General features: G+C 36.1%; 1 protein-coding gene across 1 annotated transcript in view; it reads right to left on the minus strand.

Moving 5' to 3' along the window:
• The window catches only part of LOC140236481 (receptor-type tyrosine-protein phosphatase T-like), a 98,452-nt gene that overhangs the window by 18,837 nt on the left and 60,301 nt on the right, over positions 1-19,314 (minus strand). The window contains exons 14-18 of the mRNA XM_072316404.1: positions 17,771-18,005; positions 16,777-17,015; positions 14,970-15,033; positions 2,614-3,029; positions 1,582-1,669 (exon numbers count right to left, since the gene is read on the minus strand). Coding sequence (XP_072172505.1) covers positions 1,582-1,669; positions 2,614-3,029; positions 14,970-15,033; positions 16,777-17,015; positions 17,771-18,005 — 1,042 coding nt within the window. The remainder of the gene's footprint in view (positions 1-1,581; positions 1,670-2,613; positions 3,030-14,969; positions 15,034-16,776; positions 17,016-17,770; positions 18,006-19,314) is intronic.

Consider the following 19,314-nt stretch of genomic DNA (forward strand, 5'->3'; position numbering starts at 1 on the left):
CCACAGATTTTGTTATAATGTGAGTGCACTGTAACACAAACAAGGACCAACTATAGTTGTGAAAAGAAGTTTGCATAACAACTAATACAAACATTGGCAAAACATTGCATTGCATTGCATTGATATAAAGTAAAACAAACAAAGAAACAAACAAGACATTCAATGTCTGATTTCAAAGAAGACATTCAATTTGATTTCACATGAAACTGCCATTCCAGTATTTCCAAAATGTTTTGGTACAAGCTTGAAGCATAAAAATCTCTGAACTTGAACACAGCTGCAAACACAAACAAATGCATGCAGAAGTTAACATGCTGAATATTGAAATAATATTCAACTGTACTGCTGGCAACACTTTATACGTACATGAGCATAGTAATTTATCAAACCAGACCCCATTTAGGAACAACATACACCTAATCAGTTAATTCATTTACCCTGACAAAAGATGTTTGTAAAACACATGTATGTGAACACATACAAGTAGGTTCCTATAGTCTATGCTAATCCACTTGAACACTTGAGTAAAAAAAAAAAAGGAATGTTGATTTGGCAACTGGTATGTCTCCACTATAGTTCATATTTCTCTCATAAGGTCTACAGAACATTATTGTCCATTGTTGTACATTTGCAAATAATCACTATCTGGTAATATAGCAATTTTCATGACAATACTTTGAGCCATTTTCAAAAATGGGGACATTCAGCTAATTTCTCTGGACTTTTCACTCCAAGACCAAGTCATTCCCACCTAAACCACTGTGTACCAATGCATGTATTCACCAAATTAATTATAAGCGTATTCATTAAGTAATTTCTAAGGTACGATATACTGTATGGAGAAAATATTTCACCCGTAATATATTTCTTCTCCCTCTATCTCTTTTTTTTTTGCATTTCAACCTGACCATTGACCATTGATCCCTGACCTCATGACCCAAAACTTCCCAAGAGAATCTCTGTCAGGCAATTCATGAGTATGTACCAACTTTCATGAAGATAGTTAACAAGCTGAAATATGAACAATTAACAAAAATAACTTTTAGCATTTAAACTTGACTTTTCACCTTTGACCTTTGTTTTATGCCATAAAATTTCTCTGGAGAATCTTTACCTGGTAATACATAGAAATATATTCATTAAGTTTCATGAAAATACCTCAGGCGTTGTAGACATATGTGGGGGAGGGGGGACACTGAAGTTAAAGAAACTTTAGACCTTTGACCTTCTGCGTGTAGGCCTGAAAATTGATACGTAGCTTCATCCACTTATATGATGCCAAATGCATAAACCAAGTTTCATTTGGATATCTCTAACAGTATTTAGGTTACAATTTTCACACAATTTATTTTTGATACGACAGAAAGATAGACAACCCCAAAACATGATAACTCTAATGACACTTTGTGGTTGATGCCAAAAACAGGGATTCAAGCAAATTAGCCTCCCACTACTAAAAGCAAAGCACAGTAAGAGCCTAGGCCCATATTTCTTTAAAAAAAACCAACAACAACAAGCTTTCTACAAAGATTAAACCTTCACTATCTAGCTAATTGGCATGAAATTGTTTGGAGGGCTCACATGCTATGATGTTCTTCAAGCGATTCTTGGACTTGTTCTGTTCCTTTGATGCTACATACCATGGGTGAAGCTGGCTGCTTTTCAGCATCTAAACAATAAGAAAAAAACAAACAGTAGTGCAATTCATAACCTGTGTTTTTAAAGCTACGCATTTCTACTCCAACAGAATATAATTATGTAACCCTGCATCACAAAACAAACATAAAGTTGCCAGACATGGATTTTTAGTTGAGGATAGATTCTTAAAGAGCAGACTCTAAGCTTTAAAATGATGTGTAACTCATATCAAATGGACTCTCCTAACCAATCGAACTATTAGAAAGAAAGTGCACATTCTGCGAAAGTGTAAACTGAGAAAAGAGGCTCTGAAGCACAGGGTCTATTCAAGCGCTTAATCTTTACCGAGCCATGCTAGCTGTGCAATGAAAGGGACAAAACACAGGATGTAAACCATAGGAGCAACAACAATGAAGAGATTATCAGATTAAGCTGAAATTGAGCATGTTTTATTAGCACATGCTATCCATGATTAATGTCAACTTTCAAAGCAGTAGAGTTATCCTTTCAAAAGTTATTAGACTTGAAAATGAAGAGTGTGTAAAGGATTTCAAGAAATGGACAGTGGATACTAAAGACATACCTGATCATCTCCCCCAAAAATGGGTTGCAGAAAAACTGCTGAAAACACACTTTCCCATTCATGTTATGATCCCAAACTAAAGAATAATGTAGAAGAAGGATAGCTCTTTCAGAAAATATGAAAAACTAAAAATTTACTCGGTTGACCCACTTCACCTTTTTTTGAGTCCTCACGTAAAATCAAGGGGTGCGACTTTTTGTTCATTTTGTGATGCACGGTCACATATATACACACACATACATATACGAACTCATCATTTGTATTGTACATACAACTCTTCACAGTTTGGCTGATTCTTGAATCTGTATGCAGATAACGACTTCATCTGGAGGATGCATAAAAGAACAGTATATACTGGTTAGAAAATAGGCGCACACAGAGATAATATTTACATGATATTCCTTGATAAGTCCATTTCCTTTCTCCGCCTTCTTGTTCTTAATGTATGCCTGGAGCTCATAGATGGGGATACAACTTGGAGCTGCAACATCCTGGTAGACAACCCCCTTGTTACTTTCCTCCATCTCTTGTTCATTTAGGTTGTCATGACTACCACTCCATTCCTTGCTCCCACTGAGGGAGTCAAGCCCCTTAGAGGCACCTGTCTCTCTGTCCCCACCCCCATCCTTCTGATCCTTCTGGTGGTTGGGGTAATGCTTGGGATTCGGTAAGGCCTTGTGTTTGGAGTCAGAGATGACTGCAGTGCGTTCAATGACTGCAATAGCTTCTACACCTTCATACAGATGCTCATCTGGCTCATTACTTACAGCATTTACATACACAACACGGCTTTGCTCGTCTGCAGAATCTGTATTTAATGAATGAAGACAGAAGAGCAACAGGAGCACTGAATACACATTAGAAGGATACACATCACAATAGTAACCCCCCTCCACAAAGACATAGACATAATACTAGAAAAGAAAAGAGGTTTTATAATAGTTTCAATTCAAAATCAGAATAAGGAGATCATCAGCTGACATATGATTATGTGTAAGAATGGGATGTTCCAAACTAATCAGAATAAACGATGGAATAGTAAACACATAGGAATGCCAATTTTGAGAAAATCGGTTGTGGATCAAAGTCTAACATAGATCTCCAGTCATTGCAAGTCATTTATCTCCAAGGTTTGTCCTTACATTTCATTTCATTTCAATGTATTTTCATATTTCTCACATAAAGTACAATAAAGTATCTAAAAACGAACATTATACAGAAACATAAATTAGATGAAACTTCACCGGAATGTACAAAAGTGTGTCTCGGTATAATCACAAGGTCTGTATACATGAGAGTTGAACTAAGGTCAGAATGCGAGAAATATGATGGGGCCTGCATAAAAGCAAGCTTGTACAGCCGCAGGTCCCGTGATAAATCAGATTAGGGGAACTATGAAATACAAATATCTTTTTAGACCATACTATAACTGTAAAACCGATTAAAACAAACAAAAAATCAGCTTAAATAAATGTTACTAAATATGATAAAAATAAATTTTATTAAAAAAAATACTTTAAAAGTACAAGGCTAGAAACAGAATTTTTACTATGGGGAGGGGTTCTGTACCCTCAGATTTATGGCTTGTTAAACAAAAGAAAACAATAGGAATAAATAGACCATCAAGGCGTCATATTTTGAGTATTTGCAGACACAGGACATTGATTACAATTTGAATTTGAAGATTTCAGAAATGAAATTCAGAGTTAAAAGAGTTAATAAATTATATCAATTTCTTCCTTGTTCAATGGAGTGGATCAGAGTAAGTGACAAGTACAATTCAAATCTCTAGTATCTAAAATGATTGTGAGGTTCTTGCAGTTATAATGAATCCCGTTAAGGTAATACAAATCACTGTGCCTAAATATTTTCCCAACATTTACAATTAATATATCAAACACATTCCATCGATTTCAACATTCTCTCATTACCACAGAGAGTCACAAAGATATTCTGTAAGTCAGGCTCAAGCAAATGAAATACTCCAATTCATCACCTGATAGGATCAAACACATATACAGCAACAACAAACAAATCACTGTCTAACTTTTAATAATCATGGCAAAGGCAATGCACACGATACCAAGATAGGGTGCAAAAGAATTATCTGCAAGATTTGATTAAGGATAGGATCTTTAAATGTCTTCATCCATCACTTGTGGAACTGATATCAAACAAACATTTGAGTGGAAACTGTTATCTCTGTAAAGACTGGTTTGTTTAATTTCAGAGAAGATGATATATCAAAAGAAAAAGATGTTGTTGGACAAAAATATCATTGTTGTTATCCGGGTGTAGTCAAGACTGGATTGTGCCACACACATGTATTCCTGATGAGAATTTTTATCCTAAAAATTGTGTTTATTTGATTTCAAAGTGATGCCACAGTTAGTTAAATTGGAATCATCATAGTGAAGACTGGATTGGTCAACTTTTCATTTATGAAGGAGATGATGACCACACATTTTCTTTTTTAGAGAATTGTCACCATCAAGACTAAGTCACTCACTTTATAGGGGTGTTTTAATGAGGGGCAGAAGTGCTTCCCTTCCTTGTCGTAGGTCTTTTAAATATTGGGTACATGGTGAATTTGCAAAACTGCGATATTCTCATCTGAGTTGGTGGAGTAGTTTAATTTTCTAAGAATTTGCCCTAGTTTCATTTATTTTACTCTTTCAAAATTCTTCGAAATACTTTGGGGCTTTTGGAGGCATGAGTAATCAATGAGCATGAGGTTCAATGTAGGTTTATAGGAAATAAGTATGCAGAAAAGTCTCTCTTATGAAATTATTCCTGTATTTTTGTAGCTTTCATCATATTTCTAAATGAAGATTAAAGGGAGTTACATTGGAGATATTAATGAAATGTAAAACTTCAGTTGTTGGACAAGAAGATCTATCCCCTCATCCGTATTTTCACTCACAACATCACCCTTATTTGTTGATTATGAGTTTACCACATCATGAAAAGTTGATTCAAATAACTAAATTTTACGATTCCAGGTAACATTAATCTCTTGAGACCCCATTATTTCACTACAATGAAAGAAGCATTATGCCTATACACAGAGTTGTGTTCAAAGATTTTACTCACCATTTCTGCCATCAAGGTCTTCTTTATCCTGGTTCTCGTCACTTCTTCTGTACAGCATTCAGAAGCGTAAAGTGTACACAAATTCTTTCATTATATGTCACTATTTGGAAAGTTGGTATGCGCAGATGGATGCAAATTTCTTGTCATACTTTTTTTTAAAAAAAAGTATGCGACCTTTTTCTTCTGTTTTCGGTGAATCGATGTTAACAGCTCATATGAATTATTTATAAATAAGTTTTTTTTTTTTTGTATAACAGGAATATACCCCTTGTACGAAAGAGAAAAAATAAGAGAAAGCCTCGCAGACCATGGATTACTAAGGGTATTTTGTTATCGATAAAAACACGCAATAGCTTATATAAGAAAGCATTACACACGCGATTAGATGCTGATTTTAAGAGATATAAAAAGTACAGAAATATATTAACAAATATTACACGATTGTCACGTAAATTTTATTATTCAAAAGATATTGAATCGAAAGGATCCAATACAAACTCATATTGGAATATAATTAAGGATCTTTTGGGAAATAAAAAAGTTATTTGTTCTAAAATTATTGAAAATGGATATGAAATTACGGACCAACGTGATATTGCTAATTCTTTTAATGAGCATTTTATTAATATAGGATCAAATTTAGCATCTTCCATAAATGAAAGCGATATTGATTTTATGCAGTATTTCTCTGAATCATTTGATATTTCTTTTTTTTTTCTCACCAACTTCATACCATGAAATAGTTAACATTGTTAAAGACCTCAAATTTAGTAAGTCTTCGGGTTATGATGGTTTAAGTGTTTATCTCCTTAAACAGATTATTCATTTTATCGCACCCCCACTAGTACACATATTCAACATATCTTTCAGTTCTGGCCGCTGCCCAAACTCACTGAAAAAAGTGATTTCCATCCACAAAAAAGATGATCACACACAACTAAAAAACTACCGCCCAATATCCCTTCTCCCAAGCATATCAAAAATTATAGAGAAAATTGTTTATAAAAGACTATTTCCTTTTTTATATAAAAATGAAATTCTTATTCCGAATCAATTCGGATTTAAGAAAAACCATTCTACAGATTACGCTATTACTCAACTTTGTGATAAGATAATTGAAGCTTTTATTAATAAGGAACATATTGTTGGAGTTTTTATGGACCTGAGTAAGGCATTTGATACTATTGATCACAAAATTCTTATCCGCAAATTAAAACATTATGGAGTTCGAGGAATACCTCTTTTATGGTTCACCTATTATTTATCTAACCGTGAGCAATATGTTGAATTTGATTCATGTTCCTCCAGGAGGTTAAAAATCAATTGTGGAGTACCACAAGGGTCTATCTTAGGCCCTCTGTTATTTCTTATTTATGTTAATGATATAATTAACGTTTCACCAATATCAACTTACATTTTGTTTGCAGATGATACAAATATATTTTATTCACATAAAGATCCACAGATACTTATCCACACACTTCATTTTGATTTAGGTAAAGTTTCTTCCTGGTTCAAATGCAATAAATTATCTTTAAATATTGATAAAACTAATTTTATACATTTCAAAAACGTTCATTCTTCTGATATTGAGTGTAATTTATATATTGATGGGTTACCCCTCGTAGAAAAAAAGTCTACTAAATTTCTTGGTGTAATTATTGACGCTAATCTTACCTGGAATGAACATGTAAATAATATAAGTAATATTGTATCAAGAAACATAGGTATATTGTTCAAACTGAAAGATTTTTTGATAGAAAAGTCTCTTTTTATTTTATATAATGCACTGATTTTACCATACATCACATACTGCAATATGGTATGGGCAAATTCTAACAAGACAAAAATTCAATCAGTTCATCTTCTCCAAAAAAGAGCACTCCGCATTTGTACCAACTCACATTATCTTGCAAATTCTGAACCATTATTTTCTAAATTGAAAACTTTGAAAATCCATGATATTCATACATTACAAAGCGCAATATTCATGTACAAATACAAATCCAACACCCTCCCTTCCTCGTTCCACAACCTATTCACTGTGAACTCCAGCGTCCAAGCTTACCCAACTCGACATTCTAAAGATTATCACCTCCACAATCCCAAGTTAATGATAGCTCACAAGTCAATTAGACATCATGGACCTGACGTTTGGAATAATCTTAATCAAATTAAGACAACCAAAATATAATGATGTATGAGTGATAAGAAGTTTTGGGTTTTTTTTTTTTTAACGTTCACTCACAAACAGTTTATATTGATATAGTATTAGTTTTAGTACTTTGCTGCGCATCAAAATTGTATACAGAAGTATGTAGAAGACATACATGTGACACAAAGAATAAACCAGAATCAATTTAATCAGGTATATATACCCAAACATTAAATTAACAAAATTGTATTTCATCGCATGCACAGCTCAGCACAGCACAGCACTGCACAGCACTCACCTCAGCACAGTATTATAATAAAAAATGCCTATTGATAACAAATAAACGAAAACTTTTTTGAATTCCCCCTTTACTTTTGAATTCATAAATTATTACAATATTTTGGATTTGACTATTGATTCTATTTTTGTAGACACGTCGGTTATACAGATATGTAAATCTATTTTAAGTCTCGAATTTTACCCCGAGGCCTCGATCCATGTCAAGCTGCTGCTTATGATCGCGGTCTTCTGCTTTTCTCTTACTATAATATCAAAAAAAAAAATCAATTTATTCATATCCCCTGTGTTATATTTTTTTTTTCTAAAATTCGTTTAATGAAACGACGTAATCAATTATTATTTACATACTCTACAAGTGTTGATTTAACGATTCGCCTCCGAACTTTTTTTTTTTGTGTGTGAATGATATGCTACACGTCTTATACATCGAATACTGTCACGTTCATAGTGTGTGTGTATATGTACCTTGAATTAATTTGCAAGACAGTATATGCTTGCTTAAATGTCGTGTAACGTTAATTTCTAAATGTGTGTATTCTTTTGTTATGTGTGATTTGGAAAAAGGCAGAAATAAAATCAATCAATCAATTAATATTAACTTTTCATGAGGCAACATGCGTTTCACATATGAACCTTGATTACATTTCTTGTAAGATGACCCCATCCCATACCTACCTTGATTGAACAAACAAAATTCTGAGCACCTGCAGAATGCCAAAATTTGTATACTTGTATATGCAAAATATCAATGCAAGCTACTACGCTTGAATCACATGATGGCTTGTTCTTTTCAGTGGTCAAAATTGCGCATTCAGAGTGAGACATTTATATATAAGGGAGATTTGATTTTGTAGACCCTTACACTTGACTTCACCTCTTTCAGAACGGAGGAGGAGTAACACAACCATTATTTAACATAATATGTCAGTAATAAGTTGAGGGAATGTGTAATTTTCACAGAATAACAAAATATGTGATTATATATAATAATTATATTATATATGTAAATTCAAGAACTGTAGTTGTCTAGTCATCCAAAGATTTAAACATTCATTGCTTTTTAATGCAATACCAGATTTTCCTCAAACCTCATGTATACATTATCTACTATTTTAATATATAGCTGTATTCGCTCAATTAACATGTTAATCTGGGTTTCATTTTCTTCTACATGAAGAGAACATACAACTTTTATACCAAAAAGCGAGGGTATTAATGACTTTGTCTTCTGATGAAACAAACCTTCTGTAGAAAATGAAACCCACAACCAGACCAACTATAGTGAAGATGGTGAGACCACCAACAACACCACCAGCTATAGCACCAATTGCAGAAGGCGGGTCTGTAACAAACAGCGTCCAGAGAGATGTGATGTTGGACCAATTATAAAATATCAATATTACTGCAAAAAGGGGCAGGTGAGATTGTACATGTGAGGCATAAATAAATTAATAGGGACAATACCTAAAGGATATCAAGCACACATTCAGTCCAGTAATCCTTTGTATGGATATACACAGAGGAATATATACATACATTAAACAGATAAATACAACTCTGAAGTATGGTTTGAATTCTTTAGTGACCTATTATTGCAGAATTACATCGAAGTGTTTCCACTATTTACCTCCATACAGATACAGTGCTCAAGGCAATATACCTCTGTAATGAGAGGTCAGGCCCGTAGCCAGGGGGGGGGGGGGGGGGGGTGCGTCGGGTGCGTACGCACCCCCCCCCCCCCCAAATTCTGAAAGGTCCACTTTTTCATAAAAACGGTTTTTAGCAATTCTCAAGATAACAATCCAAATAAATATAAAGACACATTATATGCTACGTAAATGTGGAAGAGTACGTTTAACAATGTTAAAAATAATTGTACGAAACCCTTTTGTTGTATGAACCATCGGATCGTCCCCATGCACACAAACACAAATGTTAAGTATCAATTTGTGCGAGCTATTATTATATTGGCACTGCATGCCATGGCCCTTGGCGCGTGTGACCGGTGTTTTTTTTTTTTTTTTTTTTTCCACTGGCTGCCCGAGTACGTGCGATTCGTGGATGACATTGAGGTTGACACTTGCATTTTTTCACAGGAACAGAGGTAAGTGGATGAAAATCTAATAGCCTCAAGTTTACATATATGATAAAAATTAAAGAAATTTCCTCGAAATTACTATAATCGAAAACCTGAGACATTTTATATCTACGTCTCACAAAGATATAGTACATGTATATATAAGTACATGTTGGCATGATAATGCCTGGGGATAGATTATTATGTCAACTATTTTCCATTATGAATGCATGCTCCAATCAAATCGTATGAGAGAGAATGGAAAGTGCTGAGCTATGCAGTAAAATGGTAAAGTAAAAAGTTTGTCAGATAGTATTACAAAAGCCTGAATATTGCAAGAGCTCCGGAGTAAAAACAGTCAGTGAAAAACCCTATGTATGATAGCATTGTGAGAGCGTTAGACTGCATTGTGACGCATCGTTATTTAATTTACATTCTTTATTGATATATTTTCATAAATACATTGTATCTCAGGTAATGAGTCGGATTGGATTACAATTCTCACTTACAGCTTTGTAGAAGTCTGAGTCAACAGCATGGGCGTAAATCCCGGGGGGGGGGGGGAGGATGGGGGGATATATCCCCCCCCCCCCTGAAATGGAGGAGGGGGGGGGGGGGATGGCCTGTACAATCATCCCCCCCCCCTGAATTTTTAGGAAAAAATGGAGGAAGCAGAATGTGATATGTATCAATTTTGGCATATTGCATGACGTTTGTACGCCGGCCTTCAGACAGGTAACAGAGCTGAACAATATATGCTATCTTGTAGGAAAATGTATACACAATCTTCTCAGGCGCTCGCTCGCTTCGCTCGCTCGCGAAGAAAGTAACATCGACATACACTGCGAGGTATGGCTCAGACATTGACAACGTCAAATAGTATAGGTCTACATTGTAAACATCCTATGACGCGAGTAACTGGGGACCATCTGCAAAATCATAGTGTACGAAAACAAACAAACAAACAATAACAAAAAATATATCGCCATAATTGAACCCCCTCCATTTCCTCAATCATTATTGAGAAACGACAGTGACTGATGACTCAGTCAGGATACATCTATGGGCATACCCAGGGAAGATCAGGGGCGTCGAATGTATTTGGGGGGGGGGGGGGGCAAAGGGGCATTTGCCCCGCCCCTATACGGATGTGTTTAGGCAGACAAATCATTTATCCCCCAAGCAATTCCCGAGATGAGGACAAATCTCGAACTTTCTAAATGGAAAATATTGTCCAAATATCGCCAGAATTATGCACCAGATCGTTGTATTGCAATCATAAACATGCAAATGCTCTGCTATACAGGATCCCTTTCGATAAACTTTGTACACTTTTGATATTGATGTATATTTCCCTAATCAAAGACTGTGGAGCAGATCTTTTAACAAAAGCACCCTCATATTATGAAGAGGCGTCGATGGGGGGGGGGTGGTTCCCCCATAAAAGTGGGACAAACAAAAGCGAAAAATATAGCTACAAACGGCAGTTTTTAGAGTGTAAAATGTCAAAATTTTAAAGCTCGCTCGCTCCGCTCGCTCGCATTTAACCGCTATGCCATTCCCCTGATGTTGCTGCCAGTGACTGACAGCAGTTGCGCCCGGTGCGCCCCCCTTAATTGCCAAAGCGAAAAATATAGCTACAAACGGCAGTTTTGTCAAAATTTTGAAGCTCTCTCGCTTCGCTCGCTCGCATTACTAATCATTATTCCATTCTCCTTGTGTTGCTGCCAGTAATTGCCAGCAGTTTTCGCCCGGTGCGCCCCCCCCCTTAATTTCCAAAGCGAAAAATATAACTACAAGCGGCTGTTTTGGGACTGCAAAATGTCAAAATTTTGAAGCTCGATCGCTTCGCTCGCTCGCATTTAACCATTATGCCATCCTCCTGATGCTGCTGCCAGTAATTGCCAGTAGTTTTCGCCCGGTGCGCCCCCTTAATTTCCAAAGCGAAAAAATACAGCCACAAACGACAGTTTTTTAGACTGTAAAATGTCAAAATTTTCAAGCTTACTCGCTTCGCTCCCTCGCATTTAATCATTATGCCATTCTCATGATGTTGCTGCCAGTAATTGCCAGCAGTTTACGCCCGGTGCGCCCCCCCCCCTTCATTTCCAAAGTAAAAAAAAAATACAGCCACAAAGGACAGTTTTTTAGACTGTAAAATATCAAAATTTTCAAGCTCACTCGCTTCCCTCGCTCGCATTTAATCGTTATGCCATTTTCCTGATGTTGCTGCCAGTATATTGCCAGGAGTTGCGCCCGGTGTGCCCCCCCCCTTAATTTCCAAAGCGAAATATACAGCCACAAACGGCAGCCTTTGGACTGTAAAATGTCAAAAATTTTCAAGCTCGCTCGCTCCGCTCGCTCGCATTTAACCACTATGCCATTCTCCTGATGTTGCTGCCAGTGATGACAGCAGTTGCGCCCGGTGCGGCCCTCCTTAGTTTCCAAAGCGAAATATTAGCTACAAACGGCAGTTTTGGGACTGTAAAATGTCTAAATTATTAATGCAAAAAGATTTCATCGTGGGAGGGGGAAACCTCCCTACCATACCCTCCCCCCCCCTCGCTTGCTTCGCTCCCTCCGTGGCACATAACCGCTCCTCCTAAGATCAAATCCTGTCTACGCCGGTGATAGGCCCCATTGTTTAGTAGGCCTTCACAGTGATGTCGCACAGGCGGAGCAAGAGCTGAAATACCACGATTTAGTCATTCAATAATATATTGTGAATATTTCATTTTCTTATTGTTTTTTAAAGAAAAGAAAACAAAATTTCACCAAAAGTGTGCACCAGATCGCTGAATTTCAGGTCTGAAAATGCAAAATCTTCCTCGTGTGGGAGAGGGATACACACCCTCCCCCCGTTCGGTCGTTTCGCTCCCTCTCACAGATATTCAAAAACAAAAAGAAAAATGTTTTCATACTTTTAAGGTCTCATTTTCCGCCGAAAGTCATCTGACAAGCAAAAAAAAAAAAAAAAGCAACAAGAACAAAACGTCTTCATATTTTTGCTGCCACTTTCCTCCCACTATAACTTATTCCATGCAAAAAAGTGGGACATCCGATCCCTGTAAAGTGTGTGTGTGTGTGTGTGTGGGGGGGGGGTTCACCAAGCTTCCTCCCCCCCCCCCCCCCCCCCCCCACAAGGCTGCGCCGGTCCGGTTATGGGCTTGTAATCGTGGTGATGGTGACCATCCCCCCACTCCTCAGTACGGATTTACGCCGTTGGTCAACAGTATCACACAGTACTTCAAGACGTATTAAGTACAAACGATTTCTTGAGCCTGCACCGTTTCAGGCTCTGTTCTGGATACGGCGGTAGAAACTCATTCTTTTTTGTTGTTTATTTTATCATTATTTACTAATCTCTTTTCTAACTTACAGGTAGCGGATTTCTTTGCAGGCCAAATTCGGAAATGTAGTGTTGATTATTACTTATACATTTTTCTCATGTTGTGACAGTTCTATTGGTTCTCATTTTAAAGTGAGCCAAAACCTAAGAACATTTTCACTTATAATTTCCAAAGAGTATTATGCAGGCACGCAAACTCATTTTAGTTGTATTTCATTTAAATGTAATGGGTAAGAGGGTATGAGAGAGAATGGAAAGTGCTGAGCTATGAAGTAAAATGGTAAAGTAAAAAGTTTGTCAGATAGTATTACAAAAGAAACTCATTGTTTTTTGTTTGTTTATTTTATCATTATTTACTTATCTCTCTTCTAACTTAAATGTAGTGGATCTCTTTGCAGCCCAAATTCGAAAATGCCTAGAGACAGCTAGTAACCAAATATGCTACTATAATTTAATAGATAAGAAATAACCATTCCAGTATGTATCTTAGTGTGCACAGTAAGACAGATCAAATCAAATAGGAAAACATCTGAGCACTAAGCCTTAGGTCTGAATTTGCACTCAACTTCTTCCAATAGCAAACGGATGTTTAATTTTTGAATTTCACTGACCTCCAAATTTCACAAAGAAAACCTTCTTAGCATGATGGTTAATATGACATTTGACTGATATTGGAGATGTTTGCGAATCGGATCTACTACCTTTGATATTATTAAATCTAAAATGATTATTTGAAAGTTCGGAAATGCTGGAAATATCCTACCACAAGGAGGCAAAATATAAATGGTTCGCATTTACAATTGTTTTAAAAATTTTCTTATTTATTTTCGTTTTTGACAAACTTGCATACCAGGCTTCAGGCCTGCTAACGCGGGTATACAATAGAAAAAATAAAAGTTAAAACAACACCAGGAAAGTCACTATTCTCAATTTTGCGGCGCGCTACGCGCGCAGAGTCTCGAACACAATTAAACTTTGCAACTTCCTGGCAAAATGAGTTTTTACTATTTTCTAGATGAAATACCGTAACGCGATTGCATGCAACAGACAAAAATACAAATTTCCTCGAGACTTTAAAACGTCATTAAAACAGTCAAAATTCACAATTTGCGGCGCGCTTCGCGCGCAAATTCTTATACAACTTTTGTAGTTCGGTCGTCCAAAGAATATATATATATATATATACACTCTTAAAACATCCGAGTCAGAACTGACCCGGAACTGGGTCCGTTGGGGTCACACACCGTTCCGGGTCAGAAATGACAAGGAATGGGTCAGATATGACCCATTCAGAGTCATGAATTGGGTCAGGGTGACCCATTCGGAGTCTTCATGACCAAATTCCAAGTCATTTTTTTACCCGGAACGGTGTATGACCCCAACGGACCCAGTTCCGGGTCAGTTCTGACTCGGATGTTTTAAGAGTGTATATATATATATATATATATATATATATATATATATAATTGTGTGTGTGTGTGTGTGTGTGTGTGATCATTGGTATTGGTACCGAAGGTCCGTTTTTTTAGTGACCGCACCCCCCTTGAAAAATCCTGGCTACGGGCCTGGAGGTGCACACATAGCTATAGGTTAAATTAGGGTCTCTGTTACTGTGCTTATTGACATTGCTGAAAAATTCCCAAACCAGGCTTTATATTCCATGAAATAATAACTTGCCTTTTAAAAGTCATCTGAATCAAGTGCTAAAATCAGCAAAATGCTTTCATAAAATGCAATTTACTGCTGCTGCAATTACGTTTTCTAGGCGACTTACTATTTGTTTCACCAACAATCATAGGTGACCAGTCACTTTCACCAACACCATTGACAGTTCGTATCTGTGGAACAGATATTTTTATAAAGATCAAATGTTTATGTTCTAGGGAAACATACAGGTTTATCTACAGCATACATAGAGGTTACATTTTTATCAATTTCCTTGTATGTATTATTGAATGAAAAATTCATACACACAGTAGCATCAACATCCTGTTCACAAATTCTATTCTAAGTAAACTGGCACAGTCCTGTAAGAATTCCTGTTATTTTTGGGAGATTTTGATTTGTTCATCAGTACTTAATTTTGAGGACAATGTAAGTTAACAACTGTTTGAGCAACCCAAACAAAAGTTGGAGCATGTACATGTAAGAATGAGTGGAGTAAGCCTTGCCTAACAACTTTTGTGCACACAGGCTAAAGGTCAAAGGTCACATTTCAAGGTTAATTGCTAAAATTTCACCATTTTCTCGACCTGTATATTTCTGCTTTTTTTCTATATATTTCAATATTTTTTTAATGTCTGAATGTAATGTTATGAAATTCGGTGTGTGGCCTACACATTACAAGATTAGGATTCTCTCGGTAAGTTTTGGGTCATGAGATCAAGGTCAATTAGTTAAACTGATATACTTTTGCTTTTTTCCTTCGTTTTTTGGAAATGGCTGAAAGCATATCTTCATTAAACTTAACAAGTACGTATACTTGCTCGACATTGATTCTATTTGAAGTTTTGGGTCATGAGTTGAAAGTTCAAGGGTCAGAGGTCAGTTTAAATGGCTAAAATGGCATTATTTTCTGTATGCCCTGGATATGATTGAATGTATACACTTACAATGTACATGTAACAGTGTAACTGAACTTGGCAAAGACAATTGTGCATGCATTACCACACAGTAACGATATGTACATTGTAGGGAAAGTTTTTGGCCATGGGGCCAACGGTGCAGTGAAAACTGATAGCAATCCTCATCTCAAGCAATATTGTACCAGCCGGTTAAAATTTGATCTGGTCACCAAATATTCTTTACGTCATTTCCTCATATGGCTTTGACCATTCTATACAAGTAAAGCAAGAAAAATAAAAGGCCTTTACACAATGATTCCCTGAGATCCTACTCTATATGATTCAATCCTGTAAATCCAAATTAATTTGTGGTAGTGGCATGAATCTAAGGTGCACTATGCATGCACGAAATGTATCCAGTATTAGTACAAAGATTATATAGCTCAACACCCCACGACTGAAGACCACTACAAATTTAAGTCATATACTAGTAAATTGGATGTTCCTAATCCACAAGGTAAATGATAGAGGCCATTCACATTTTTTTTTTCTGCTGGTTTCTATTCACTATTTCACATACCTTATGACGAGAAAACAAACTTGGAACAGAAAAAGATATTTTTTTTTTCAGACATGGTAAGCACTGTCAAAAAACACCAAACACAAAATCAGTGTAACACTTTATTGGTGTTATGATGCATGGTCACCATTACATGCGTGTGTCTATTCGGCCTACACCTCTATGCATATGTGAAGGCCTACGTATGCTATCATGTAGAATTAGCTCTTACAGAGACTATAAAAGCATTTTCAGAAAGGTTCATTTGAGAAATTTAAGAAGTTATGACCAGATCTGTGATTGCTATAAACAGGTCAAGCTATAAGAATCTGGTGAATGCAAGTTACAGATCTGTGCAATACACTGTAATTATTCTTTGTTAAAGCATATATCTCGATAAAGGCTAGCTAGCAAGGAGTTTCGGGAGAATAGAATGAAAGGATGAAGGACAAACATACCTGTACTGAATACATACTTCCAGCCAAGAGGTCAAGGATAGGGTATATCACATCAAACTCTCCATCATCGACTGTGATCACAGTGTAATTACTGTCCATTTCTGGTGCTGTACGGCGATACTGCAGCCTGTAGGCCTGAATTGCTCCATTAAGGTGTTTAGGAGTGGCTGCAGACCATGTCACAGTGAGGGAATCCTGGCTAGTGTCTGATATTGCTACATTAACTGGTGAGGGTGGAGCTGGTAAAAAGAACAGGCACGACATAACGGAAGTATCTTTTAAGAAATATATCTATTGTATATGCTTGGATGTGTTCGTATAAGCATGGATCTTGCATTATTATCACTATTTACAGTTGTCTAGCCATTATGACTTTCACCACAATAAAAAGATTAATGAAAATGAGGTCTAAGATGTCTGATTTTGATATTGTCAAATTTGTCAGGCTCAAAAGTTTCTATAACATCTCAACAATTTCTCTCTTTCCTTTCCTCACTTTTTACTTGCCAGTATTTAAGTGTCACCATGCGAAAAGGAGAAAGTTTTTTTTTAATGAGCTGTACAGCAACAACTTGCTTCTAAAACATGTAAGTTGTTCCACCAAATTTCCTAAAACCTTTTACAGCATCAGAAAGAAAAGCAGCCATCAAACACCACAATCTAAGAATTGCCTTTAAAGTTTAGATGCAGTCAAGCATGTTATCATGAGTTCATTCGTAACTCTGTTTCACCTGGCCACTTTAATACCATGTCAACCTTCCCAATTCCTATTTTTATGAGGATATTGACAACAACAACAAAAAAAAAATGATGAAAAAGGATTGAGGCCTACATGGTCCCTATGAATCTGTCATTGTAACGCAAAGCATTCTAGAGCATGCAAAAAAAAAAAATATGTTTGGTACACATCAGAAATATGTTTATGTAAAAAGTTCAAAAGTGAATTTTGGTAGGAAATAATGTTAGCGCAATCAGCACTTTAGACATGTCTTACTTTCTTCCAGTGTCCTTACGATCATCTCATTGCTTGGACCACTTTCTGAATCTTTGTTGGCAGCAGTCACTGAGATGGTGTACTCTAGATATGGTTCTAGGTCTGTCAGGATGACCTCAGTACTAGGAAATGTTTCTGGTAATTTAGATCCAGAAAAGTCTGAGATTTCTGCTGTGTAGTGGACTGTGTAGGCAATGAAGCCACTTCTGCATTCTCCTGTTCCATTGGGTGGTGCCTGGAAAATAATTGAAGGGCTTGAATCATTACAGCCCCATGTTATTATAGATGGCGATTCTACTATGATCCTAATATATATATATATATATATATATATATATATATATATATATGTCATTGTATACGCATGTGACATAATACACTAGTCTTCTCATCCAGCAGTGAATGCGCAGATACTTTATTAAAAAAAAATCCTAACTTTTGAACGGATTTTCCGATTTTCCCCCAAACTTTCACTGATGTGTTCTACTAATATTGTTGCCTTAACTCAATCCACATGTAAATGAAGGTGGACTTGTCCTTTATATCTTCTTTGTTCATTAGTTGTTGCTTTTTTCATGCATCATTGCTACTCAATGCAAATAGTATTAGTTGTAGTCATTGCAAATATCTTCAGGAAATTGGCTCTATGTCTGATACAATAAGTAATTCGTTCGCAGACCGGTCTTTTAGTATATATACATTTTACCTGTTCACTTCAACCAATGTTTGACTAAACAGTTCAATTCAACACCATGTTCAAACTAGTGTTGTTCTAGAATGCTAAGAGGTAGGACAGAAACCATATTCTGCATATCCATGTTGGTTTGGCCCTGGCATTTGATTAAAGAAGTAACCCAAATGATATGGATGAAGTGAATGCAGCGATATTTAAAAGTAGAACACATCATTACAGGTTTGAAGAAAAACGATTTTAAAGTTAGGAATTTTTAAAAGTTTGGTGCTGTCATCGCTGGATAAGGAGACTACAGTGAAAACTTGACATAAAGAGATGATATAACACAATACCTGATATAACAACCAGTTTCACCGGACCCAATGAATTAATTTTGTTTTATAACGTTTATTGACTGCTGATATAACAAAGAATTTCAAATTCAATTTCAATTTCAATATATTTTCATATTTCTCGATGAAAAATTACATCAAATATAACAAAATTAAATGAAATACATGACATATATAGAATATTGCAAATATATAAAACATAATAGTGGTCGATCTGTTAAGTTTGGAATCTGTGAATGAATGCTAAAGAAATATGAAGGAACCTACTTAAAAGCGAGCTTGTTGAGCGTAGGTCCCAGTTAAAAACGAGTTTAAGATTGAGAAGGGGAGCACGGGTACAACAATGATCGGAACATAAGAGAAAAACAAAATAAAAAAATACAATTATACAGTTATATAGCAAATTCTTCTCTAGTGCAGGTTAGGGGTCGGAAAAGCCACATGCTGTAAGCGGATGAACCATTGTCGTTCTGGCAATACAATATGACTTAATATATAATAACAATGATACCGTTTAG

The sequence above is a fragment of the Diadema setosum genome, chromosome 13 (genome assembly GCF_964275005.1).
Source record: "Diadema setosum chromosome 13, eeDiaSeto1, whole genome shotgun sequence".
Classification (NCBI taxonomy): domain Eukaryota; kingdom Metazoa; phylum Echinodermata; class Echinoidea; order Diadematoida; family Diadematidae; genus Diadema; species Diadema setosum.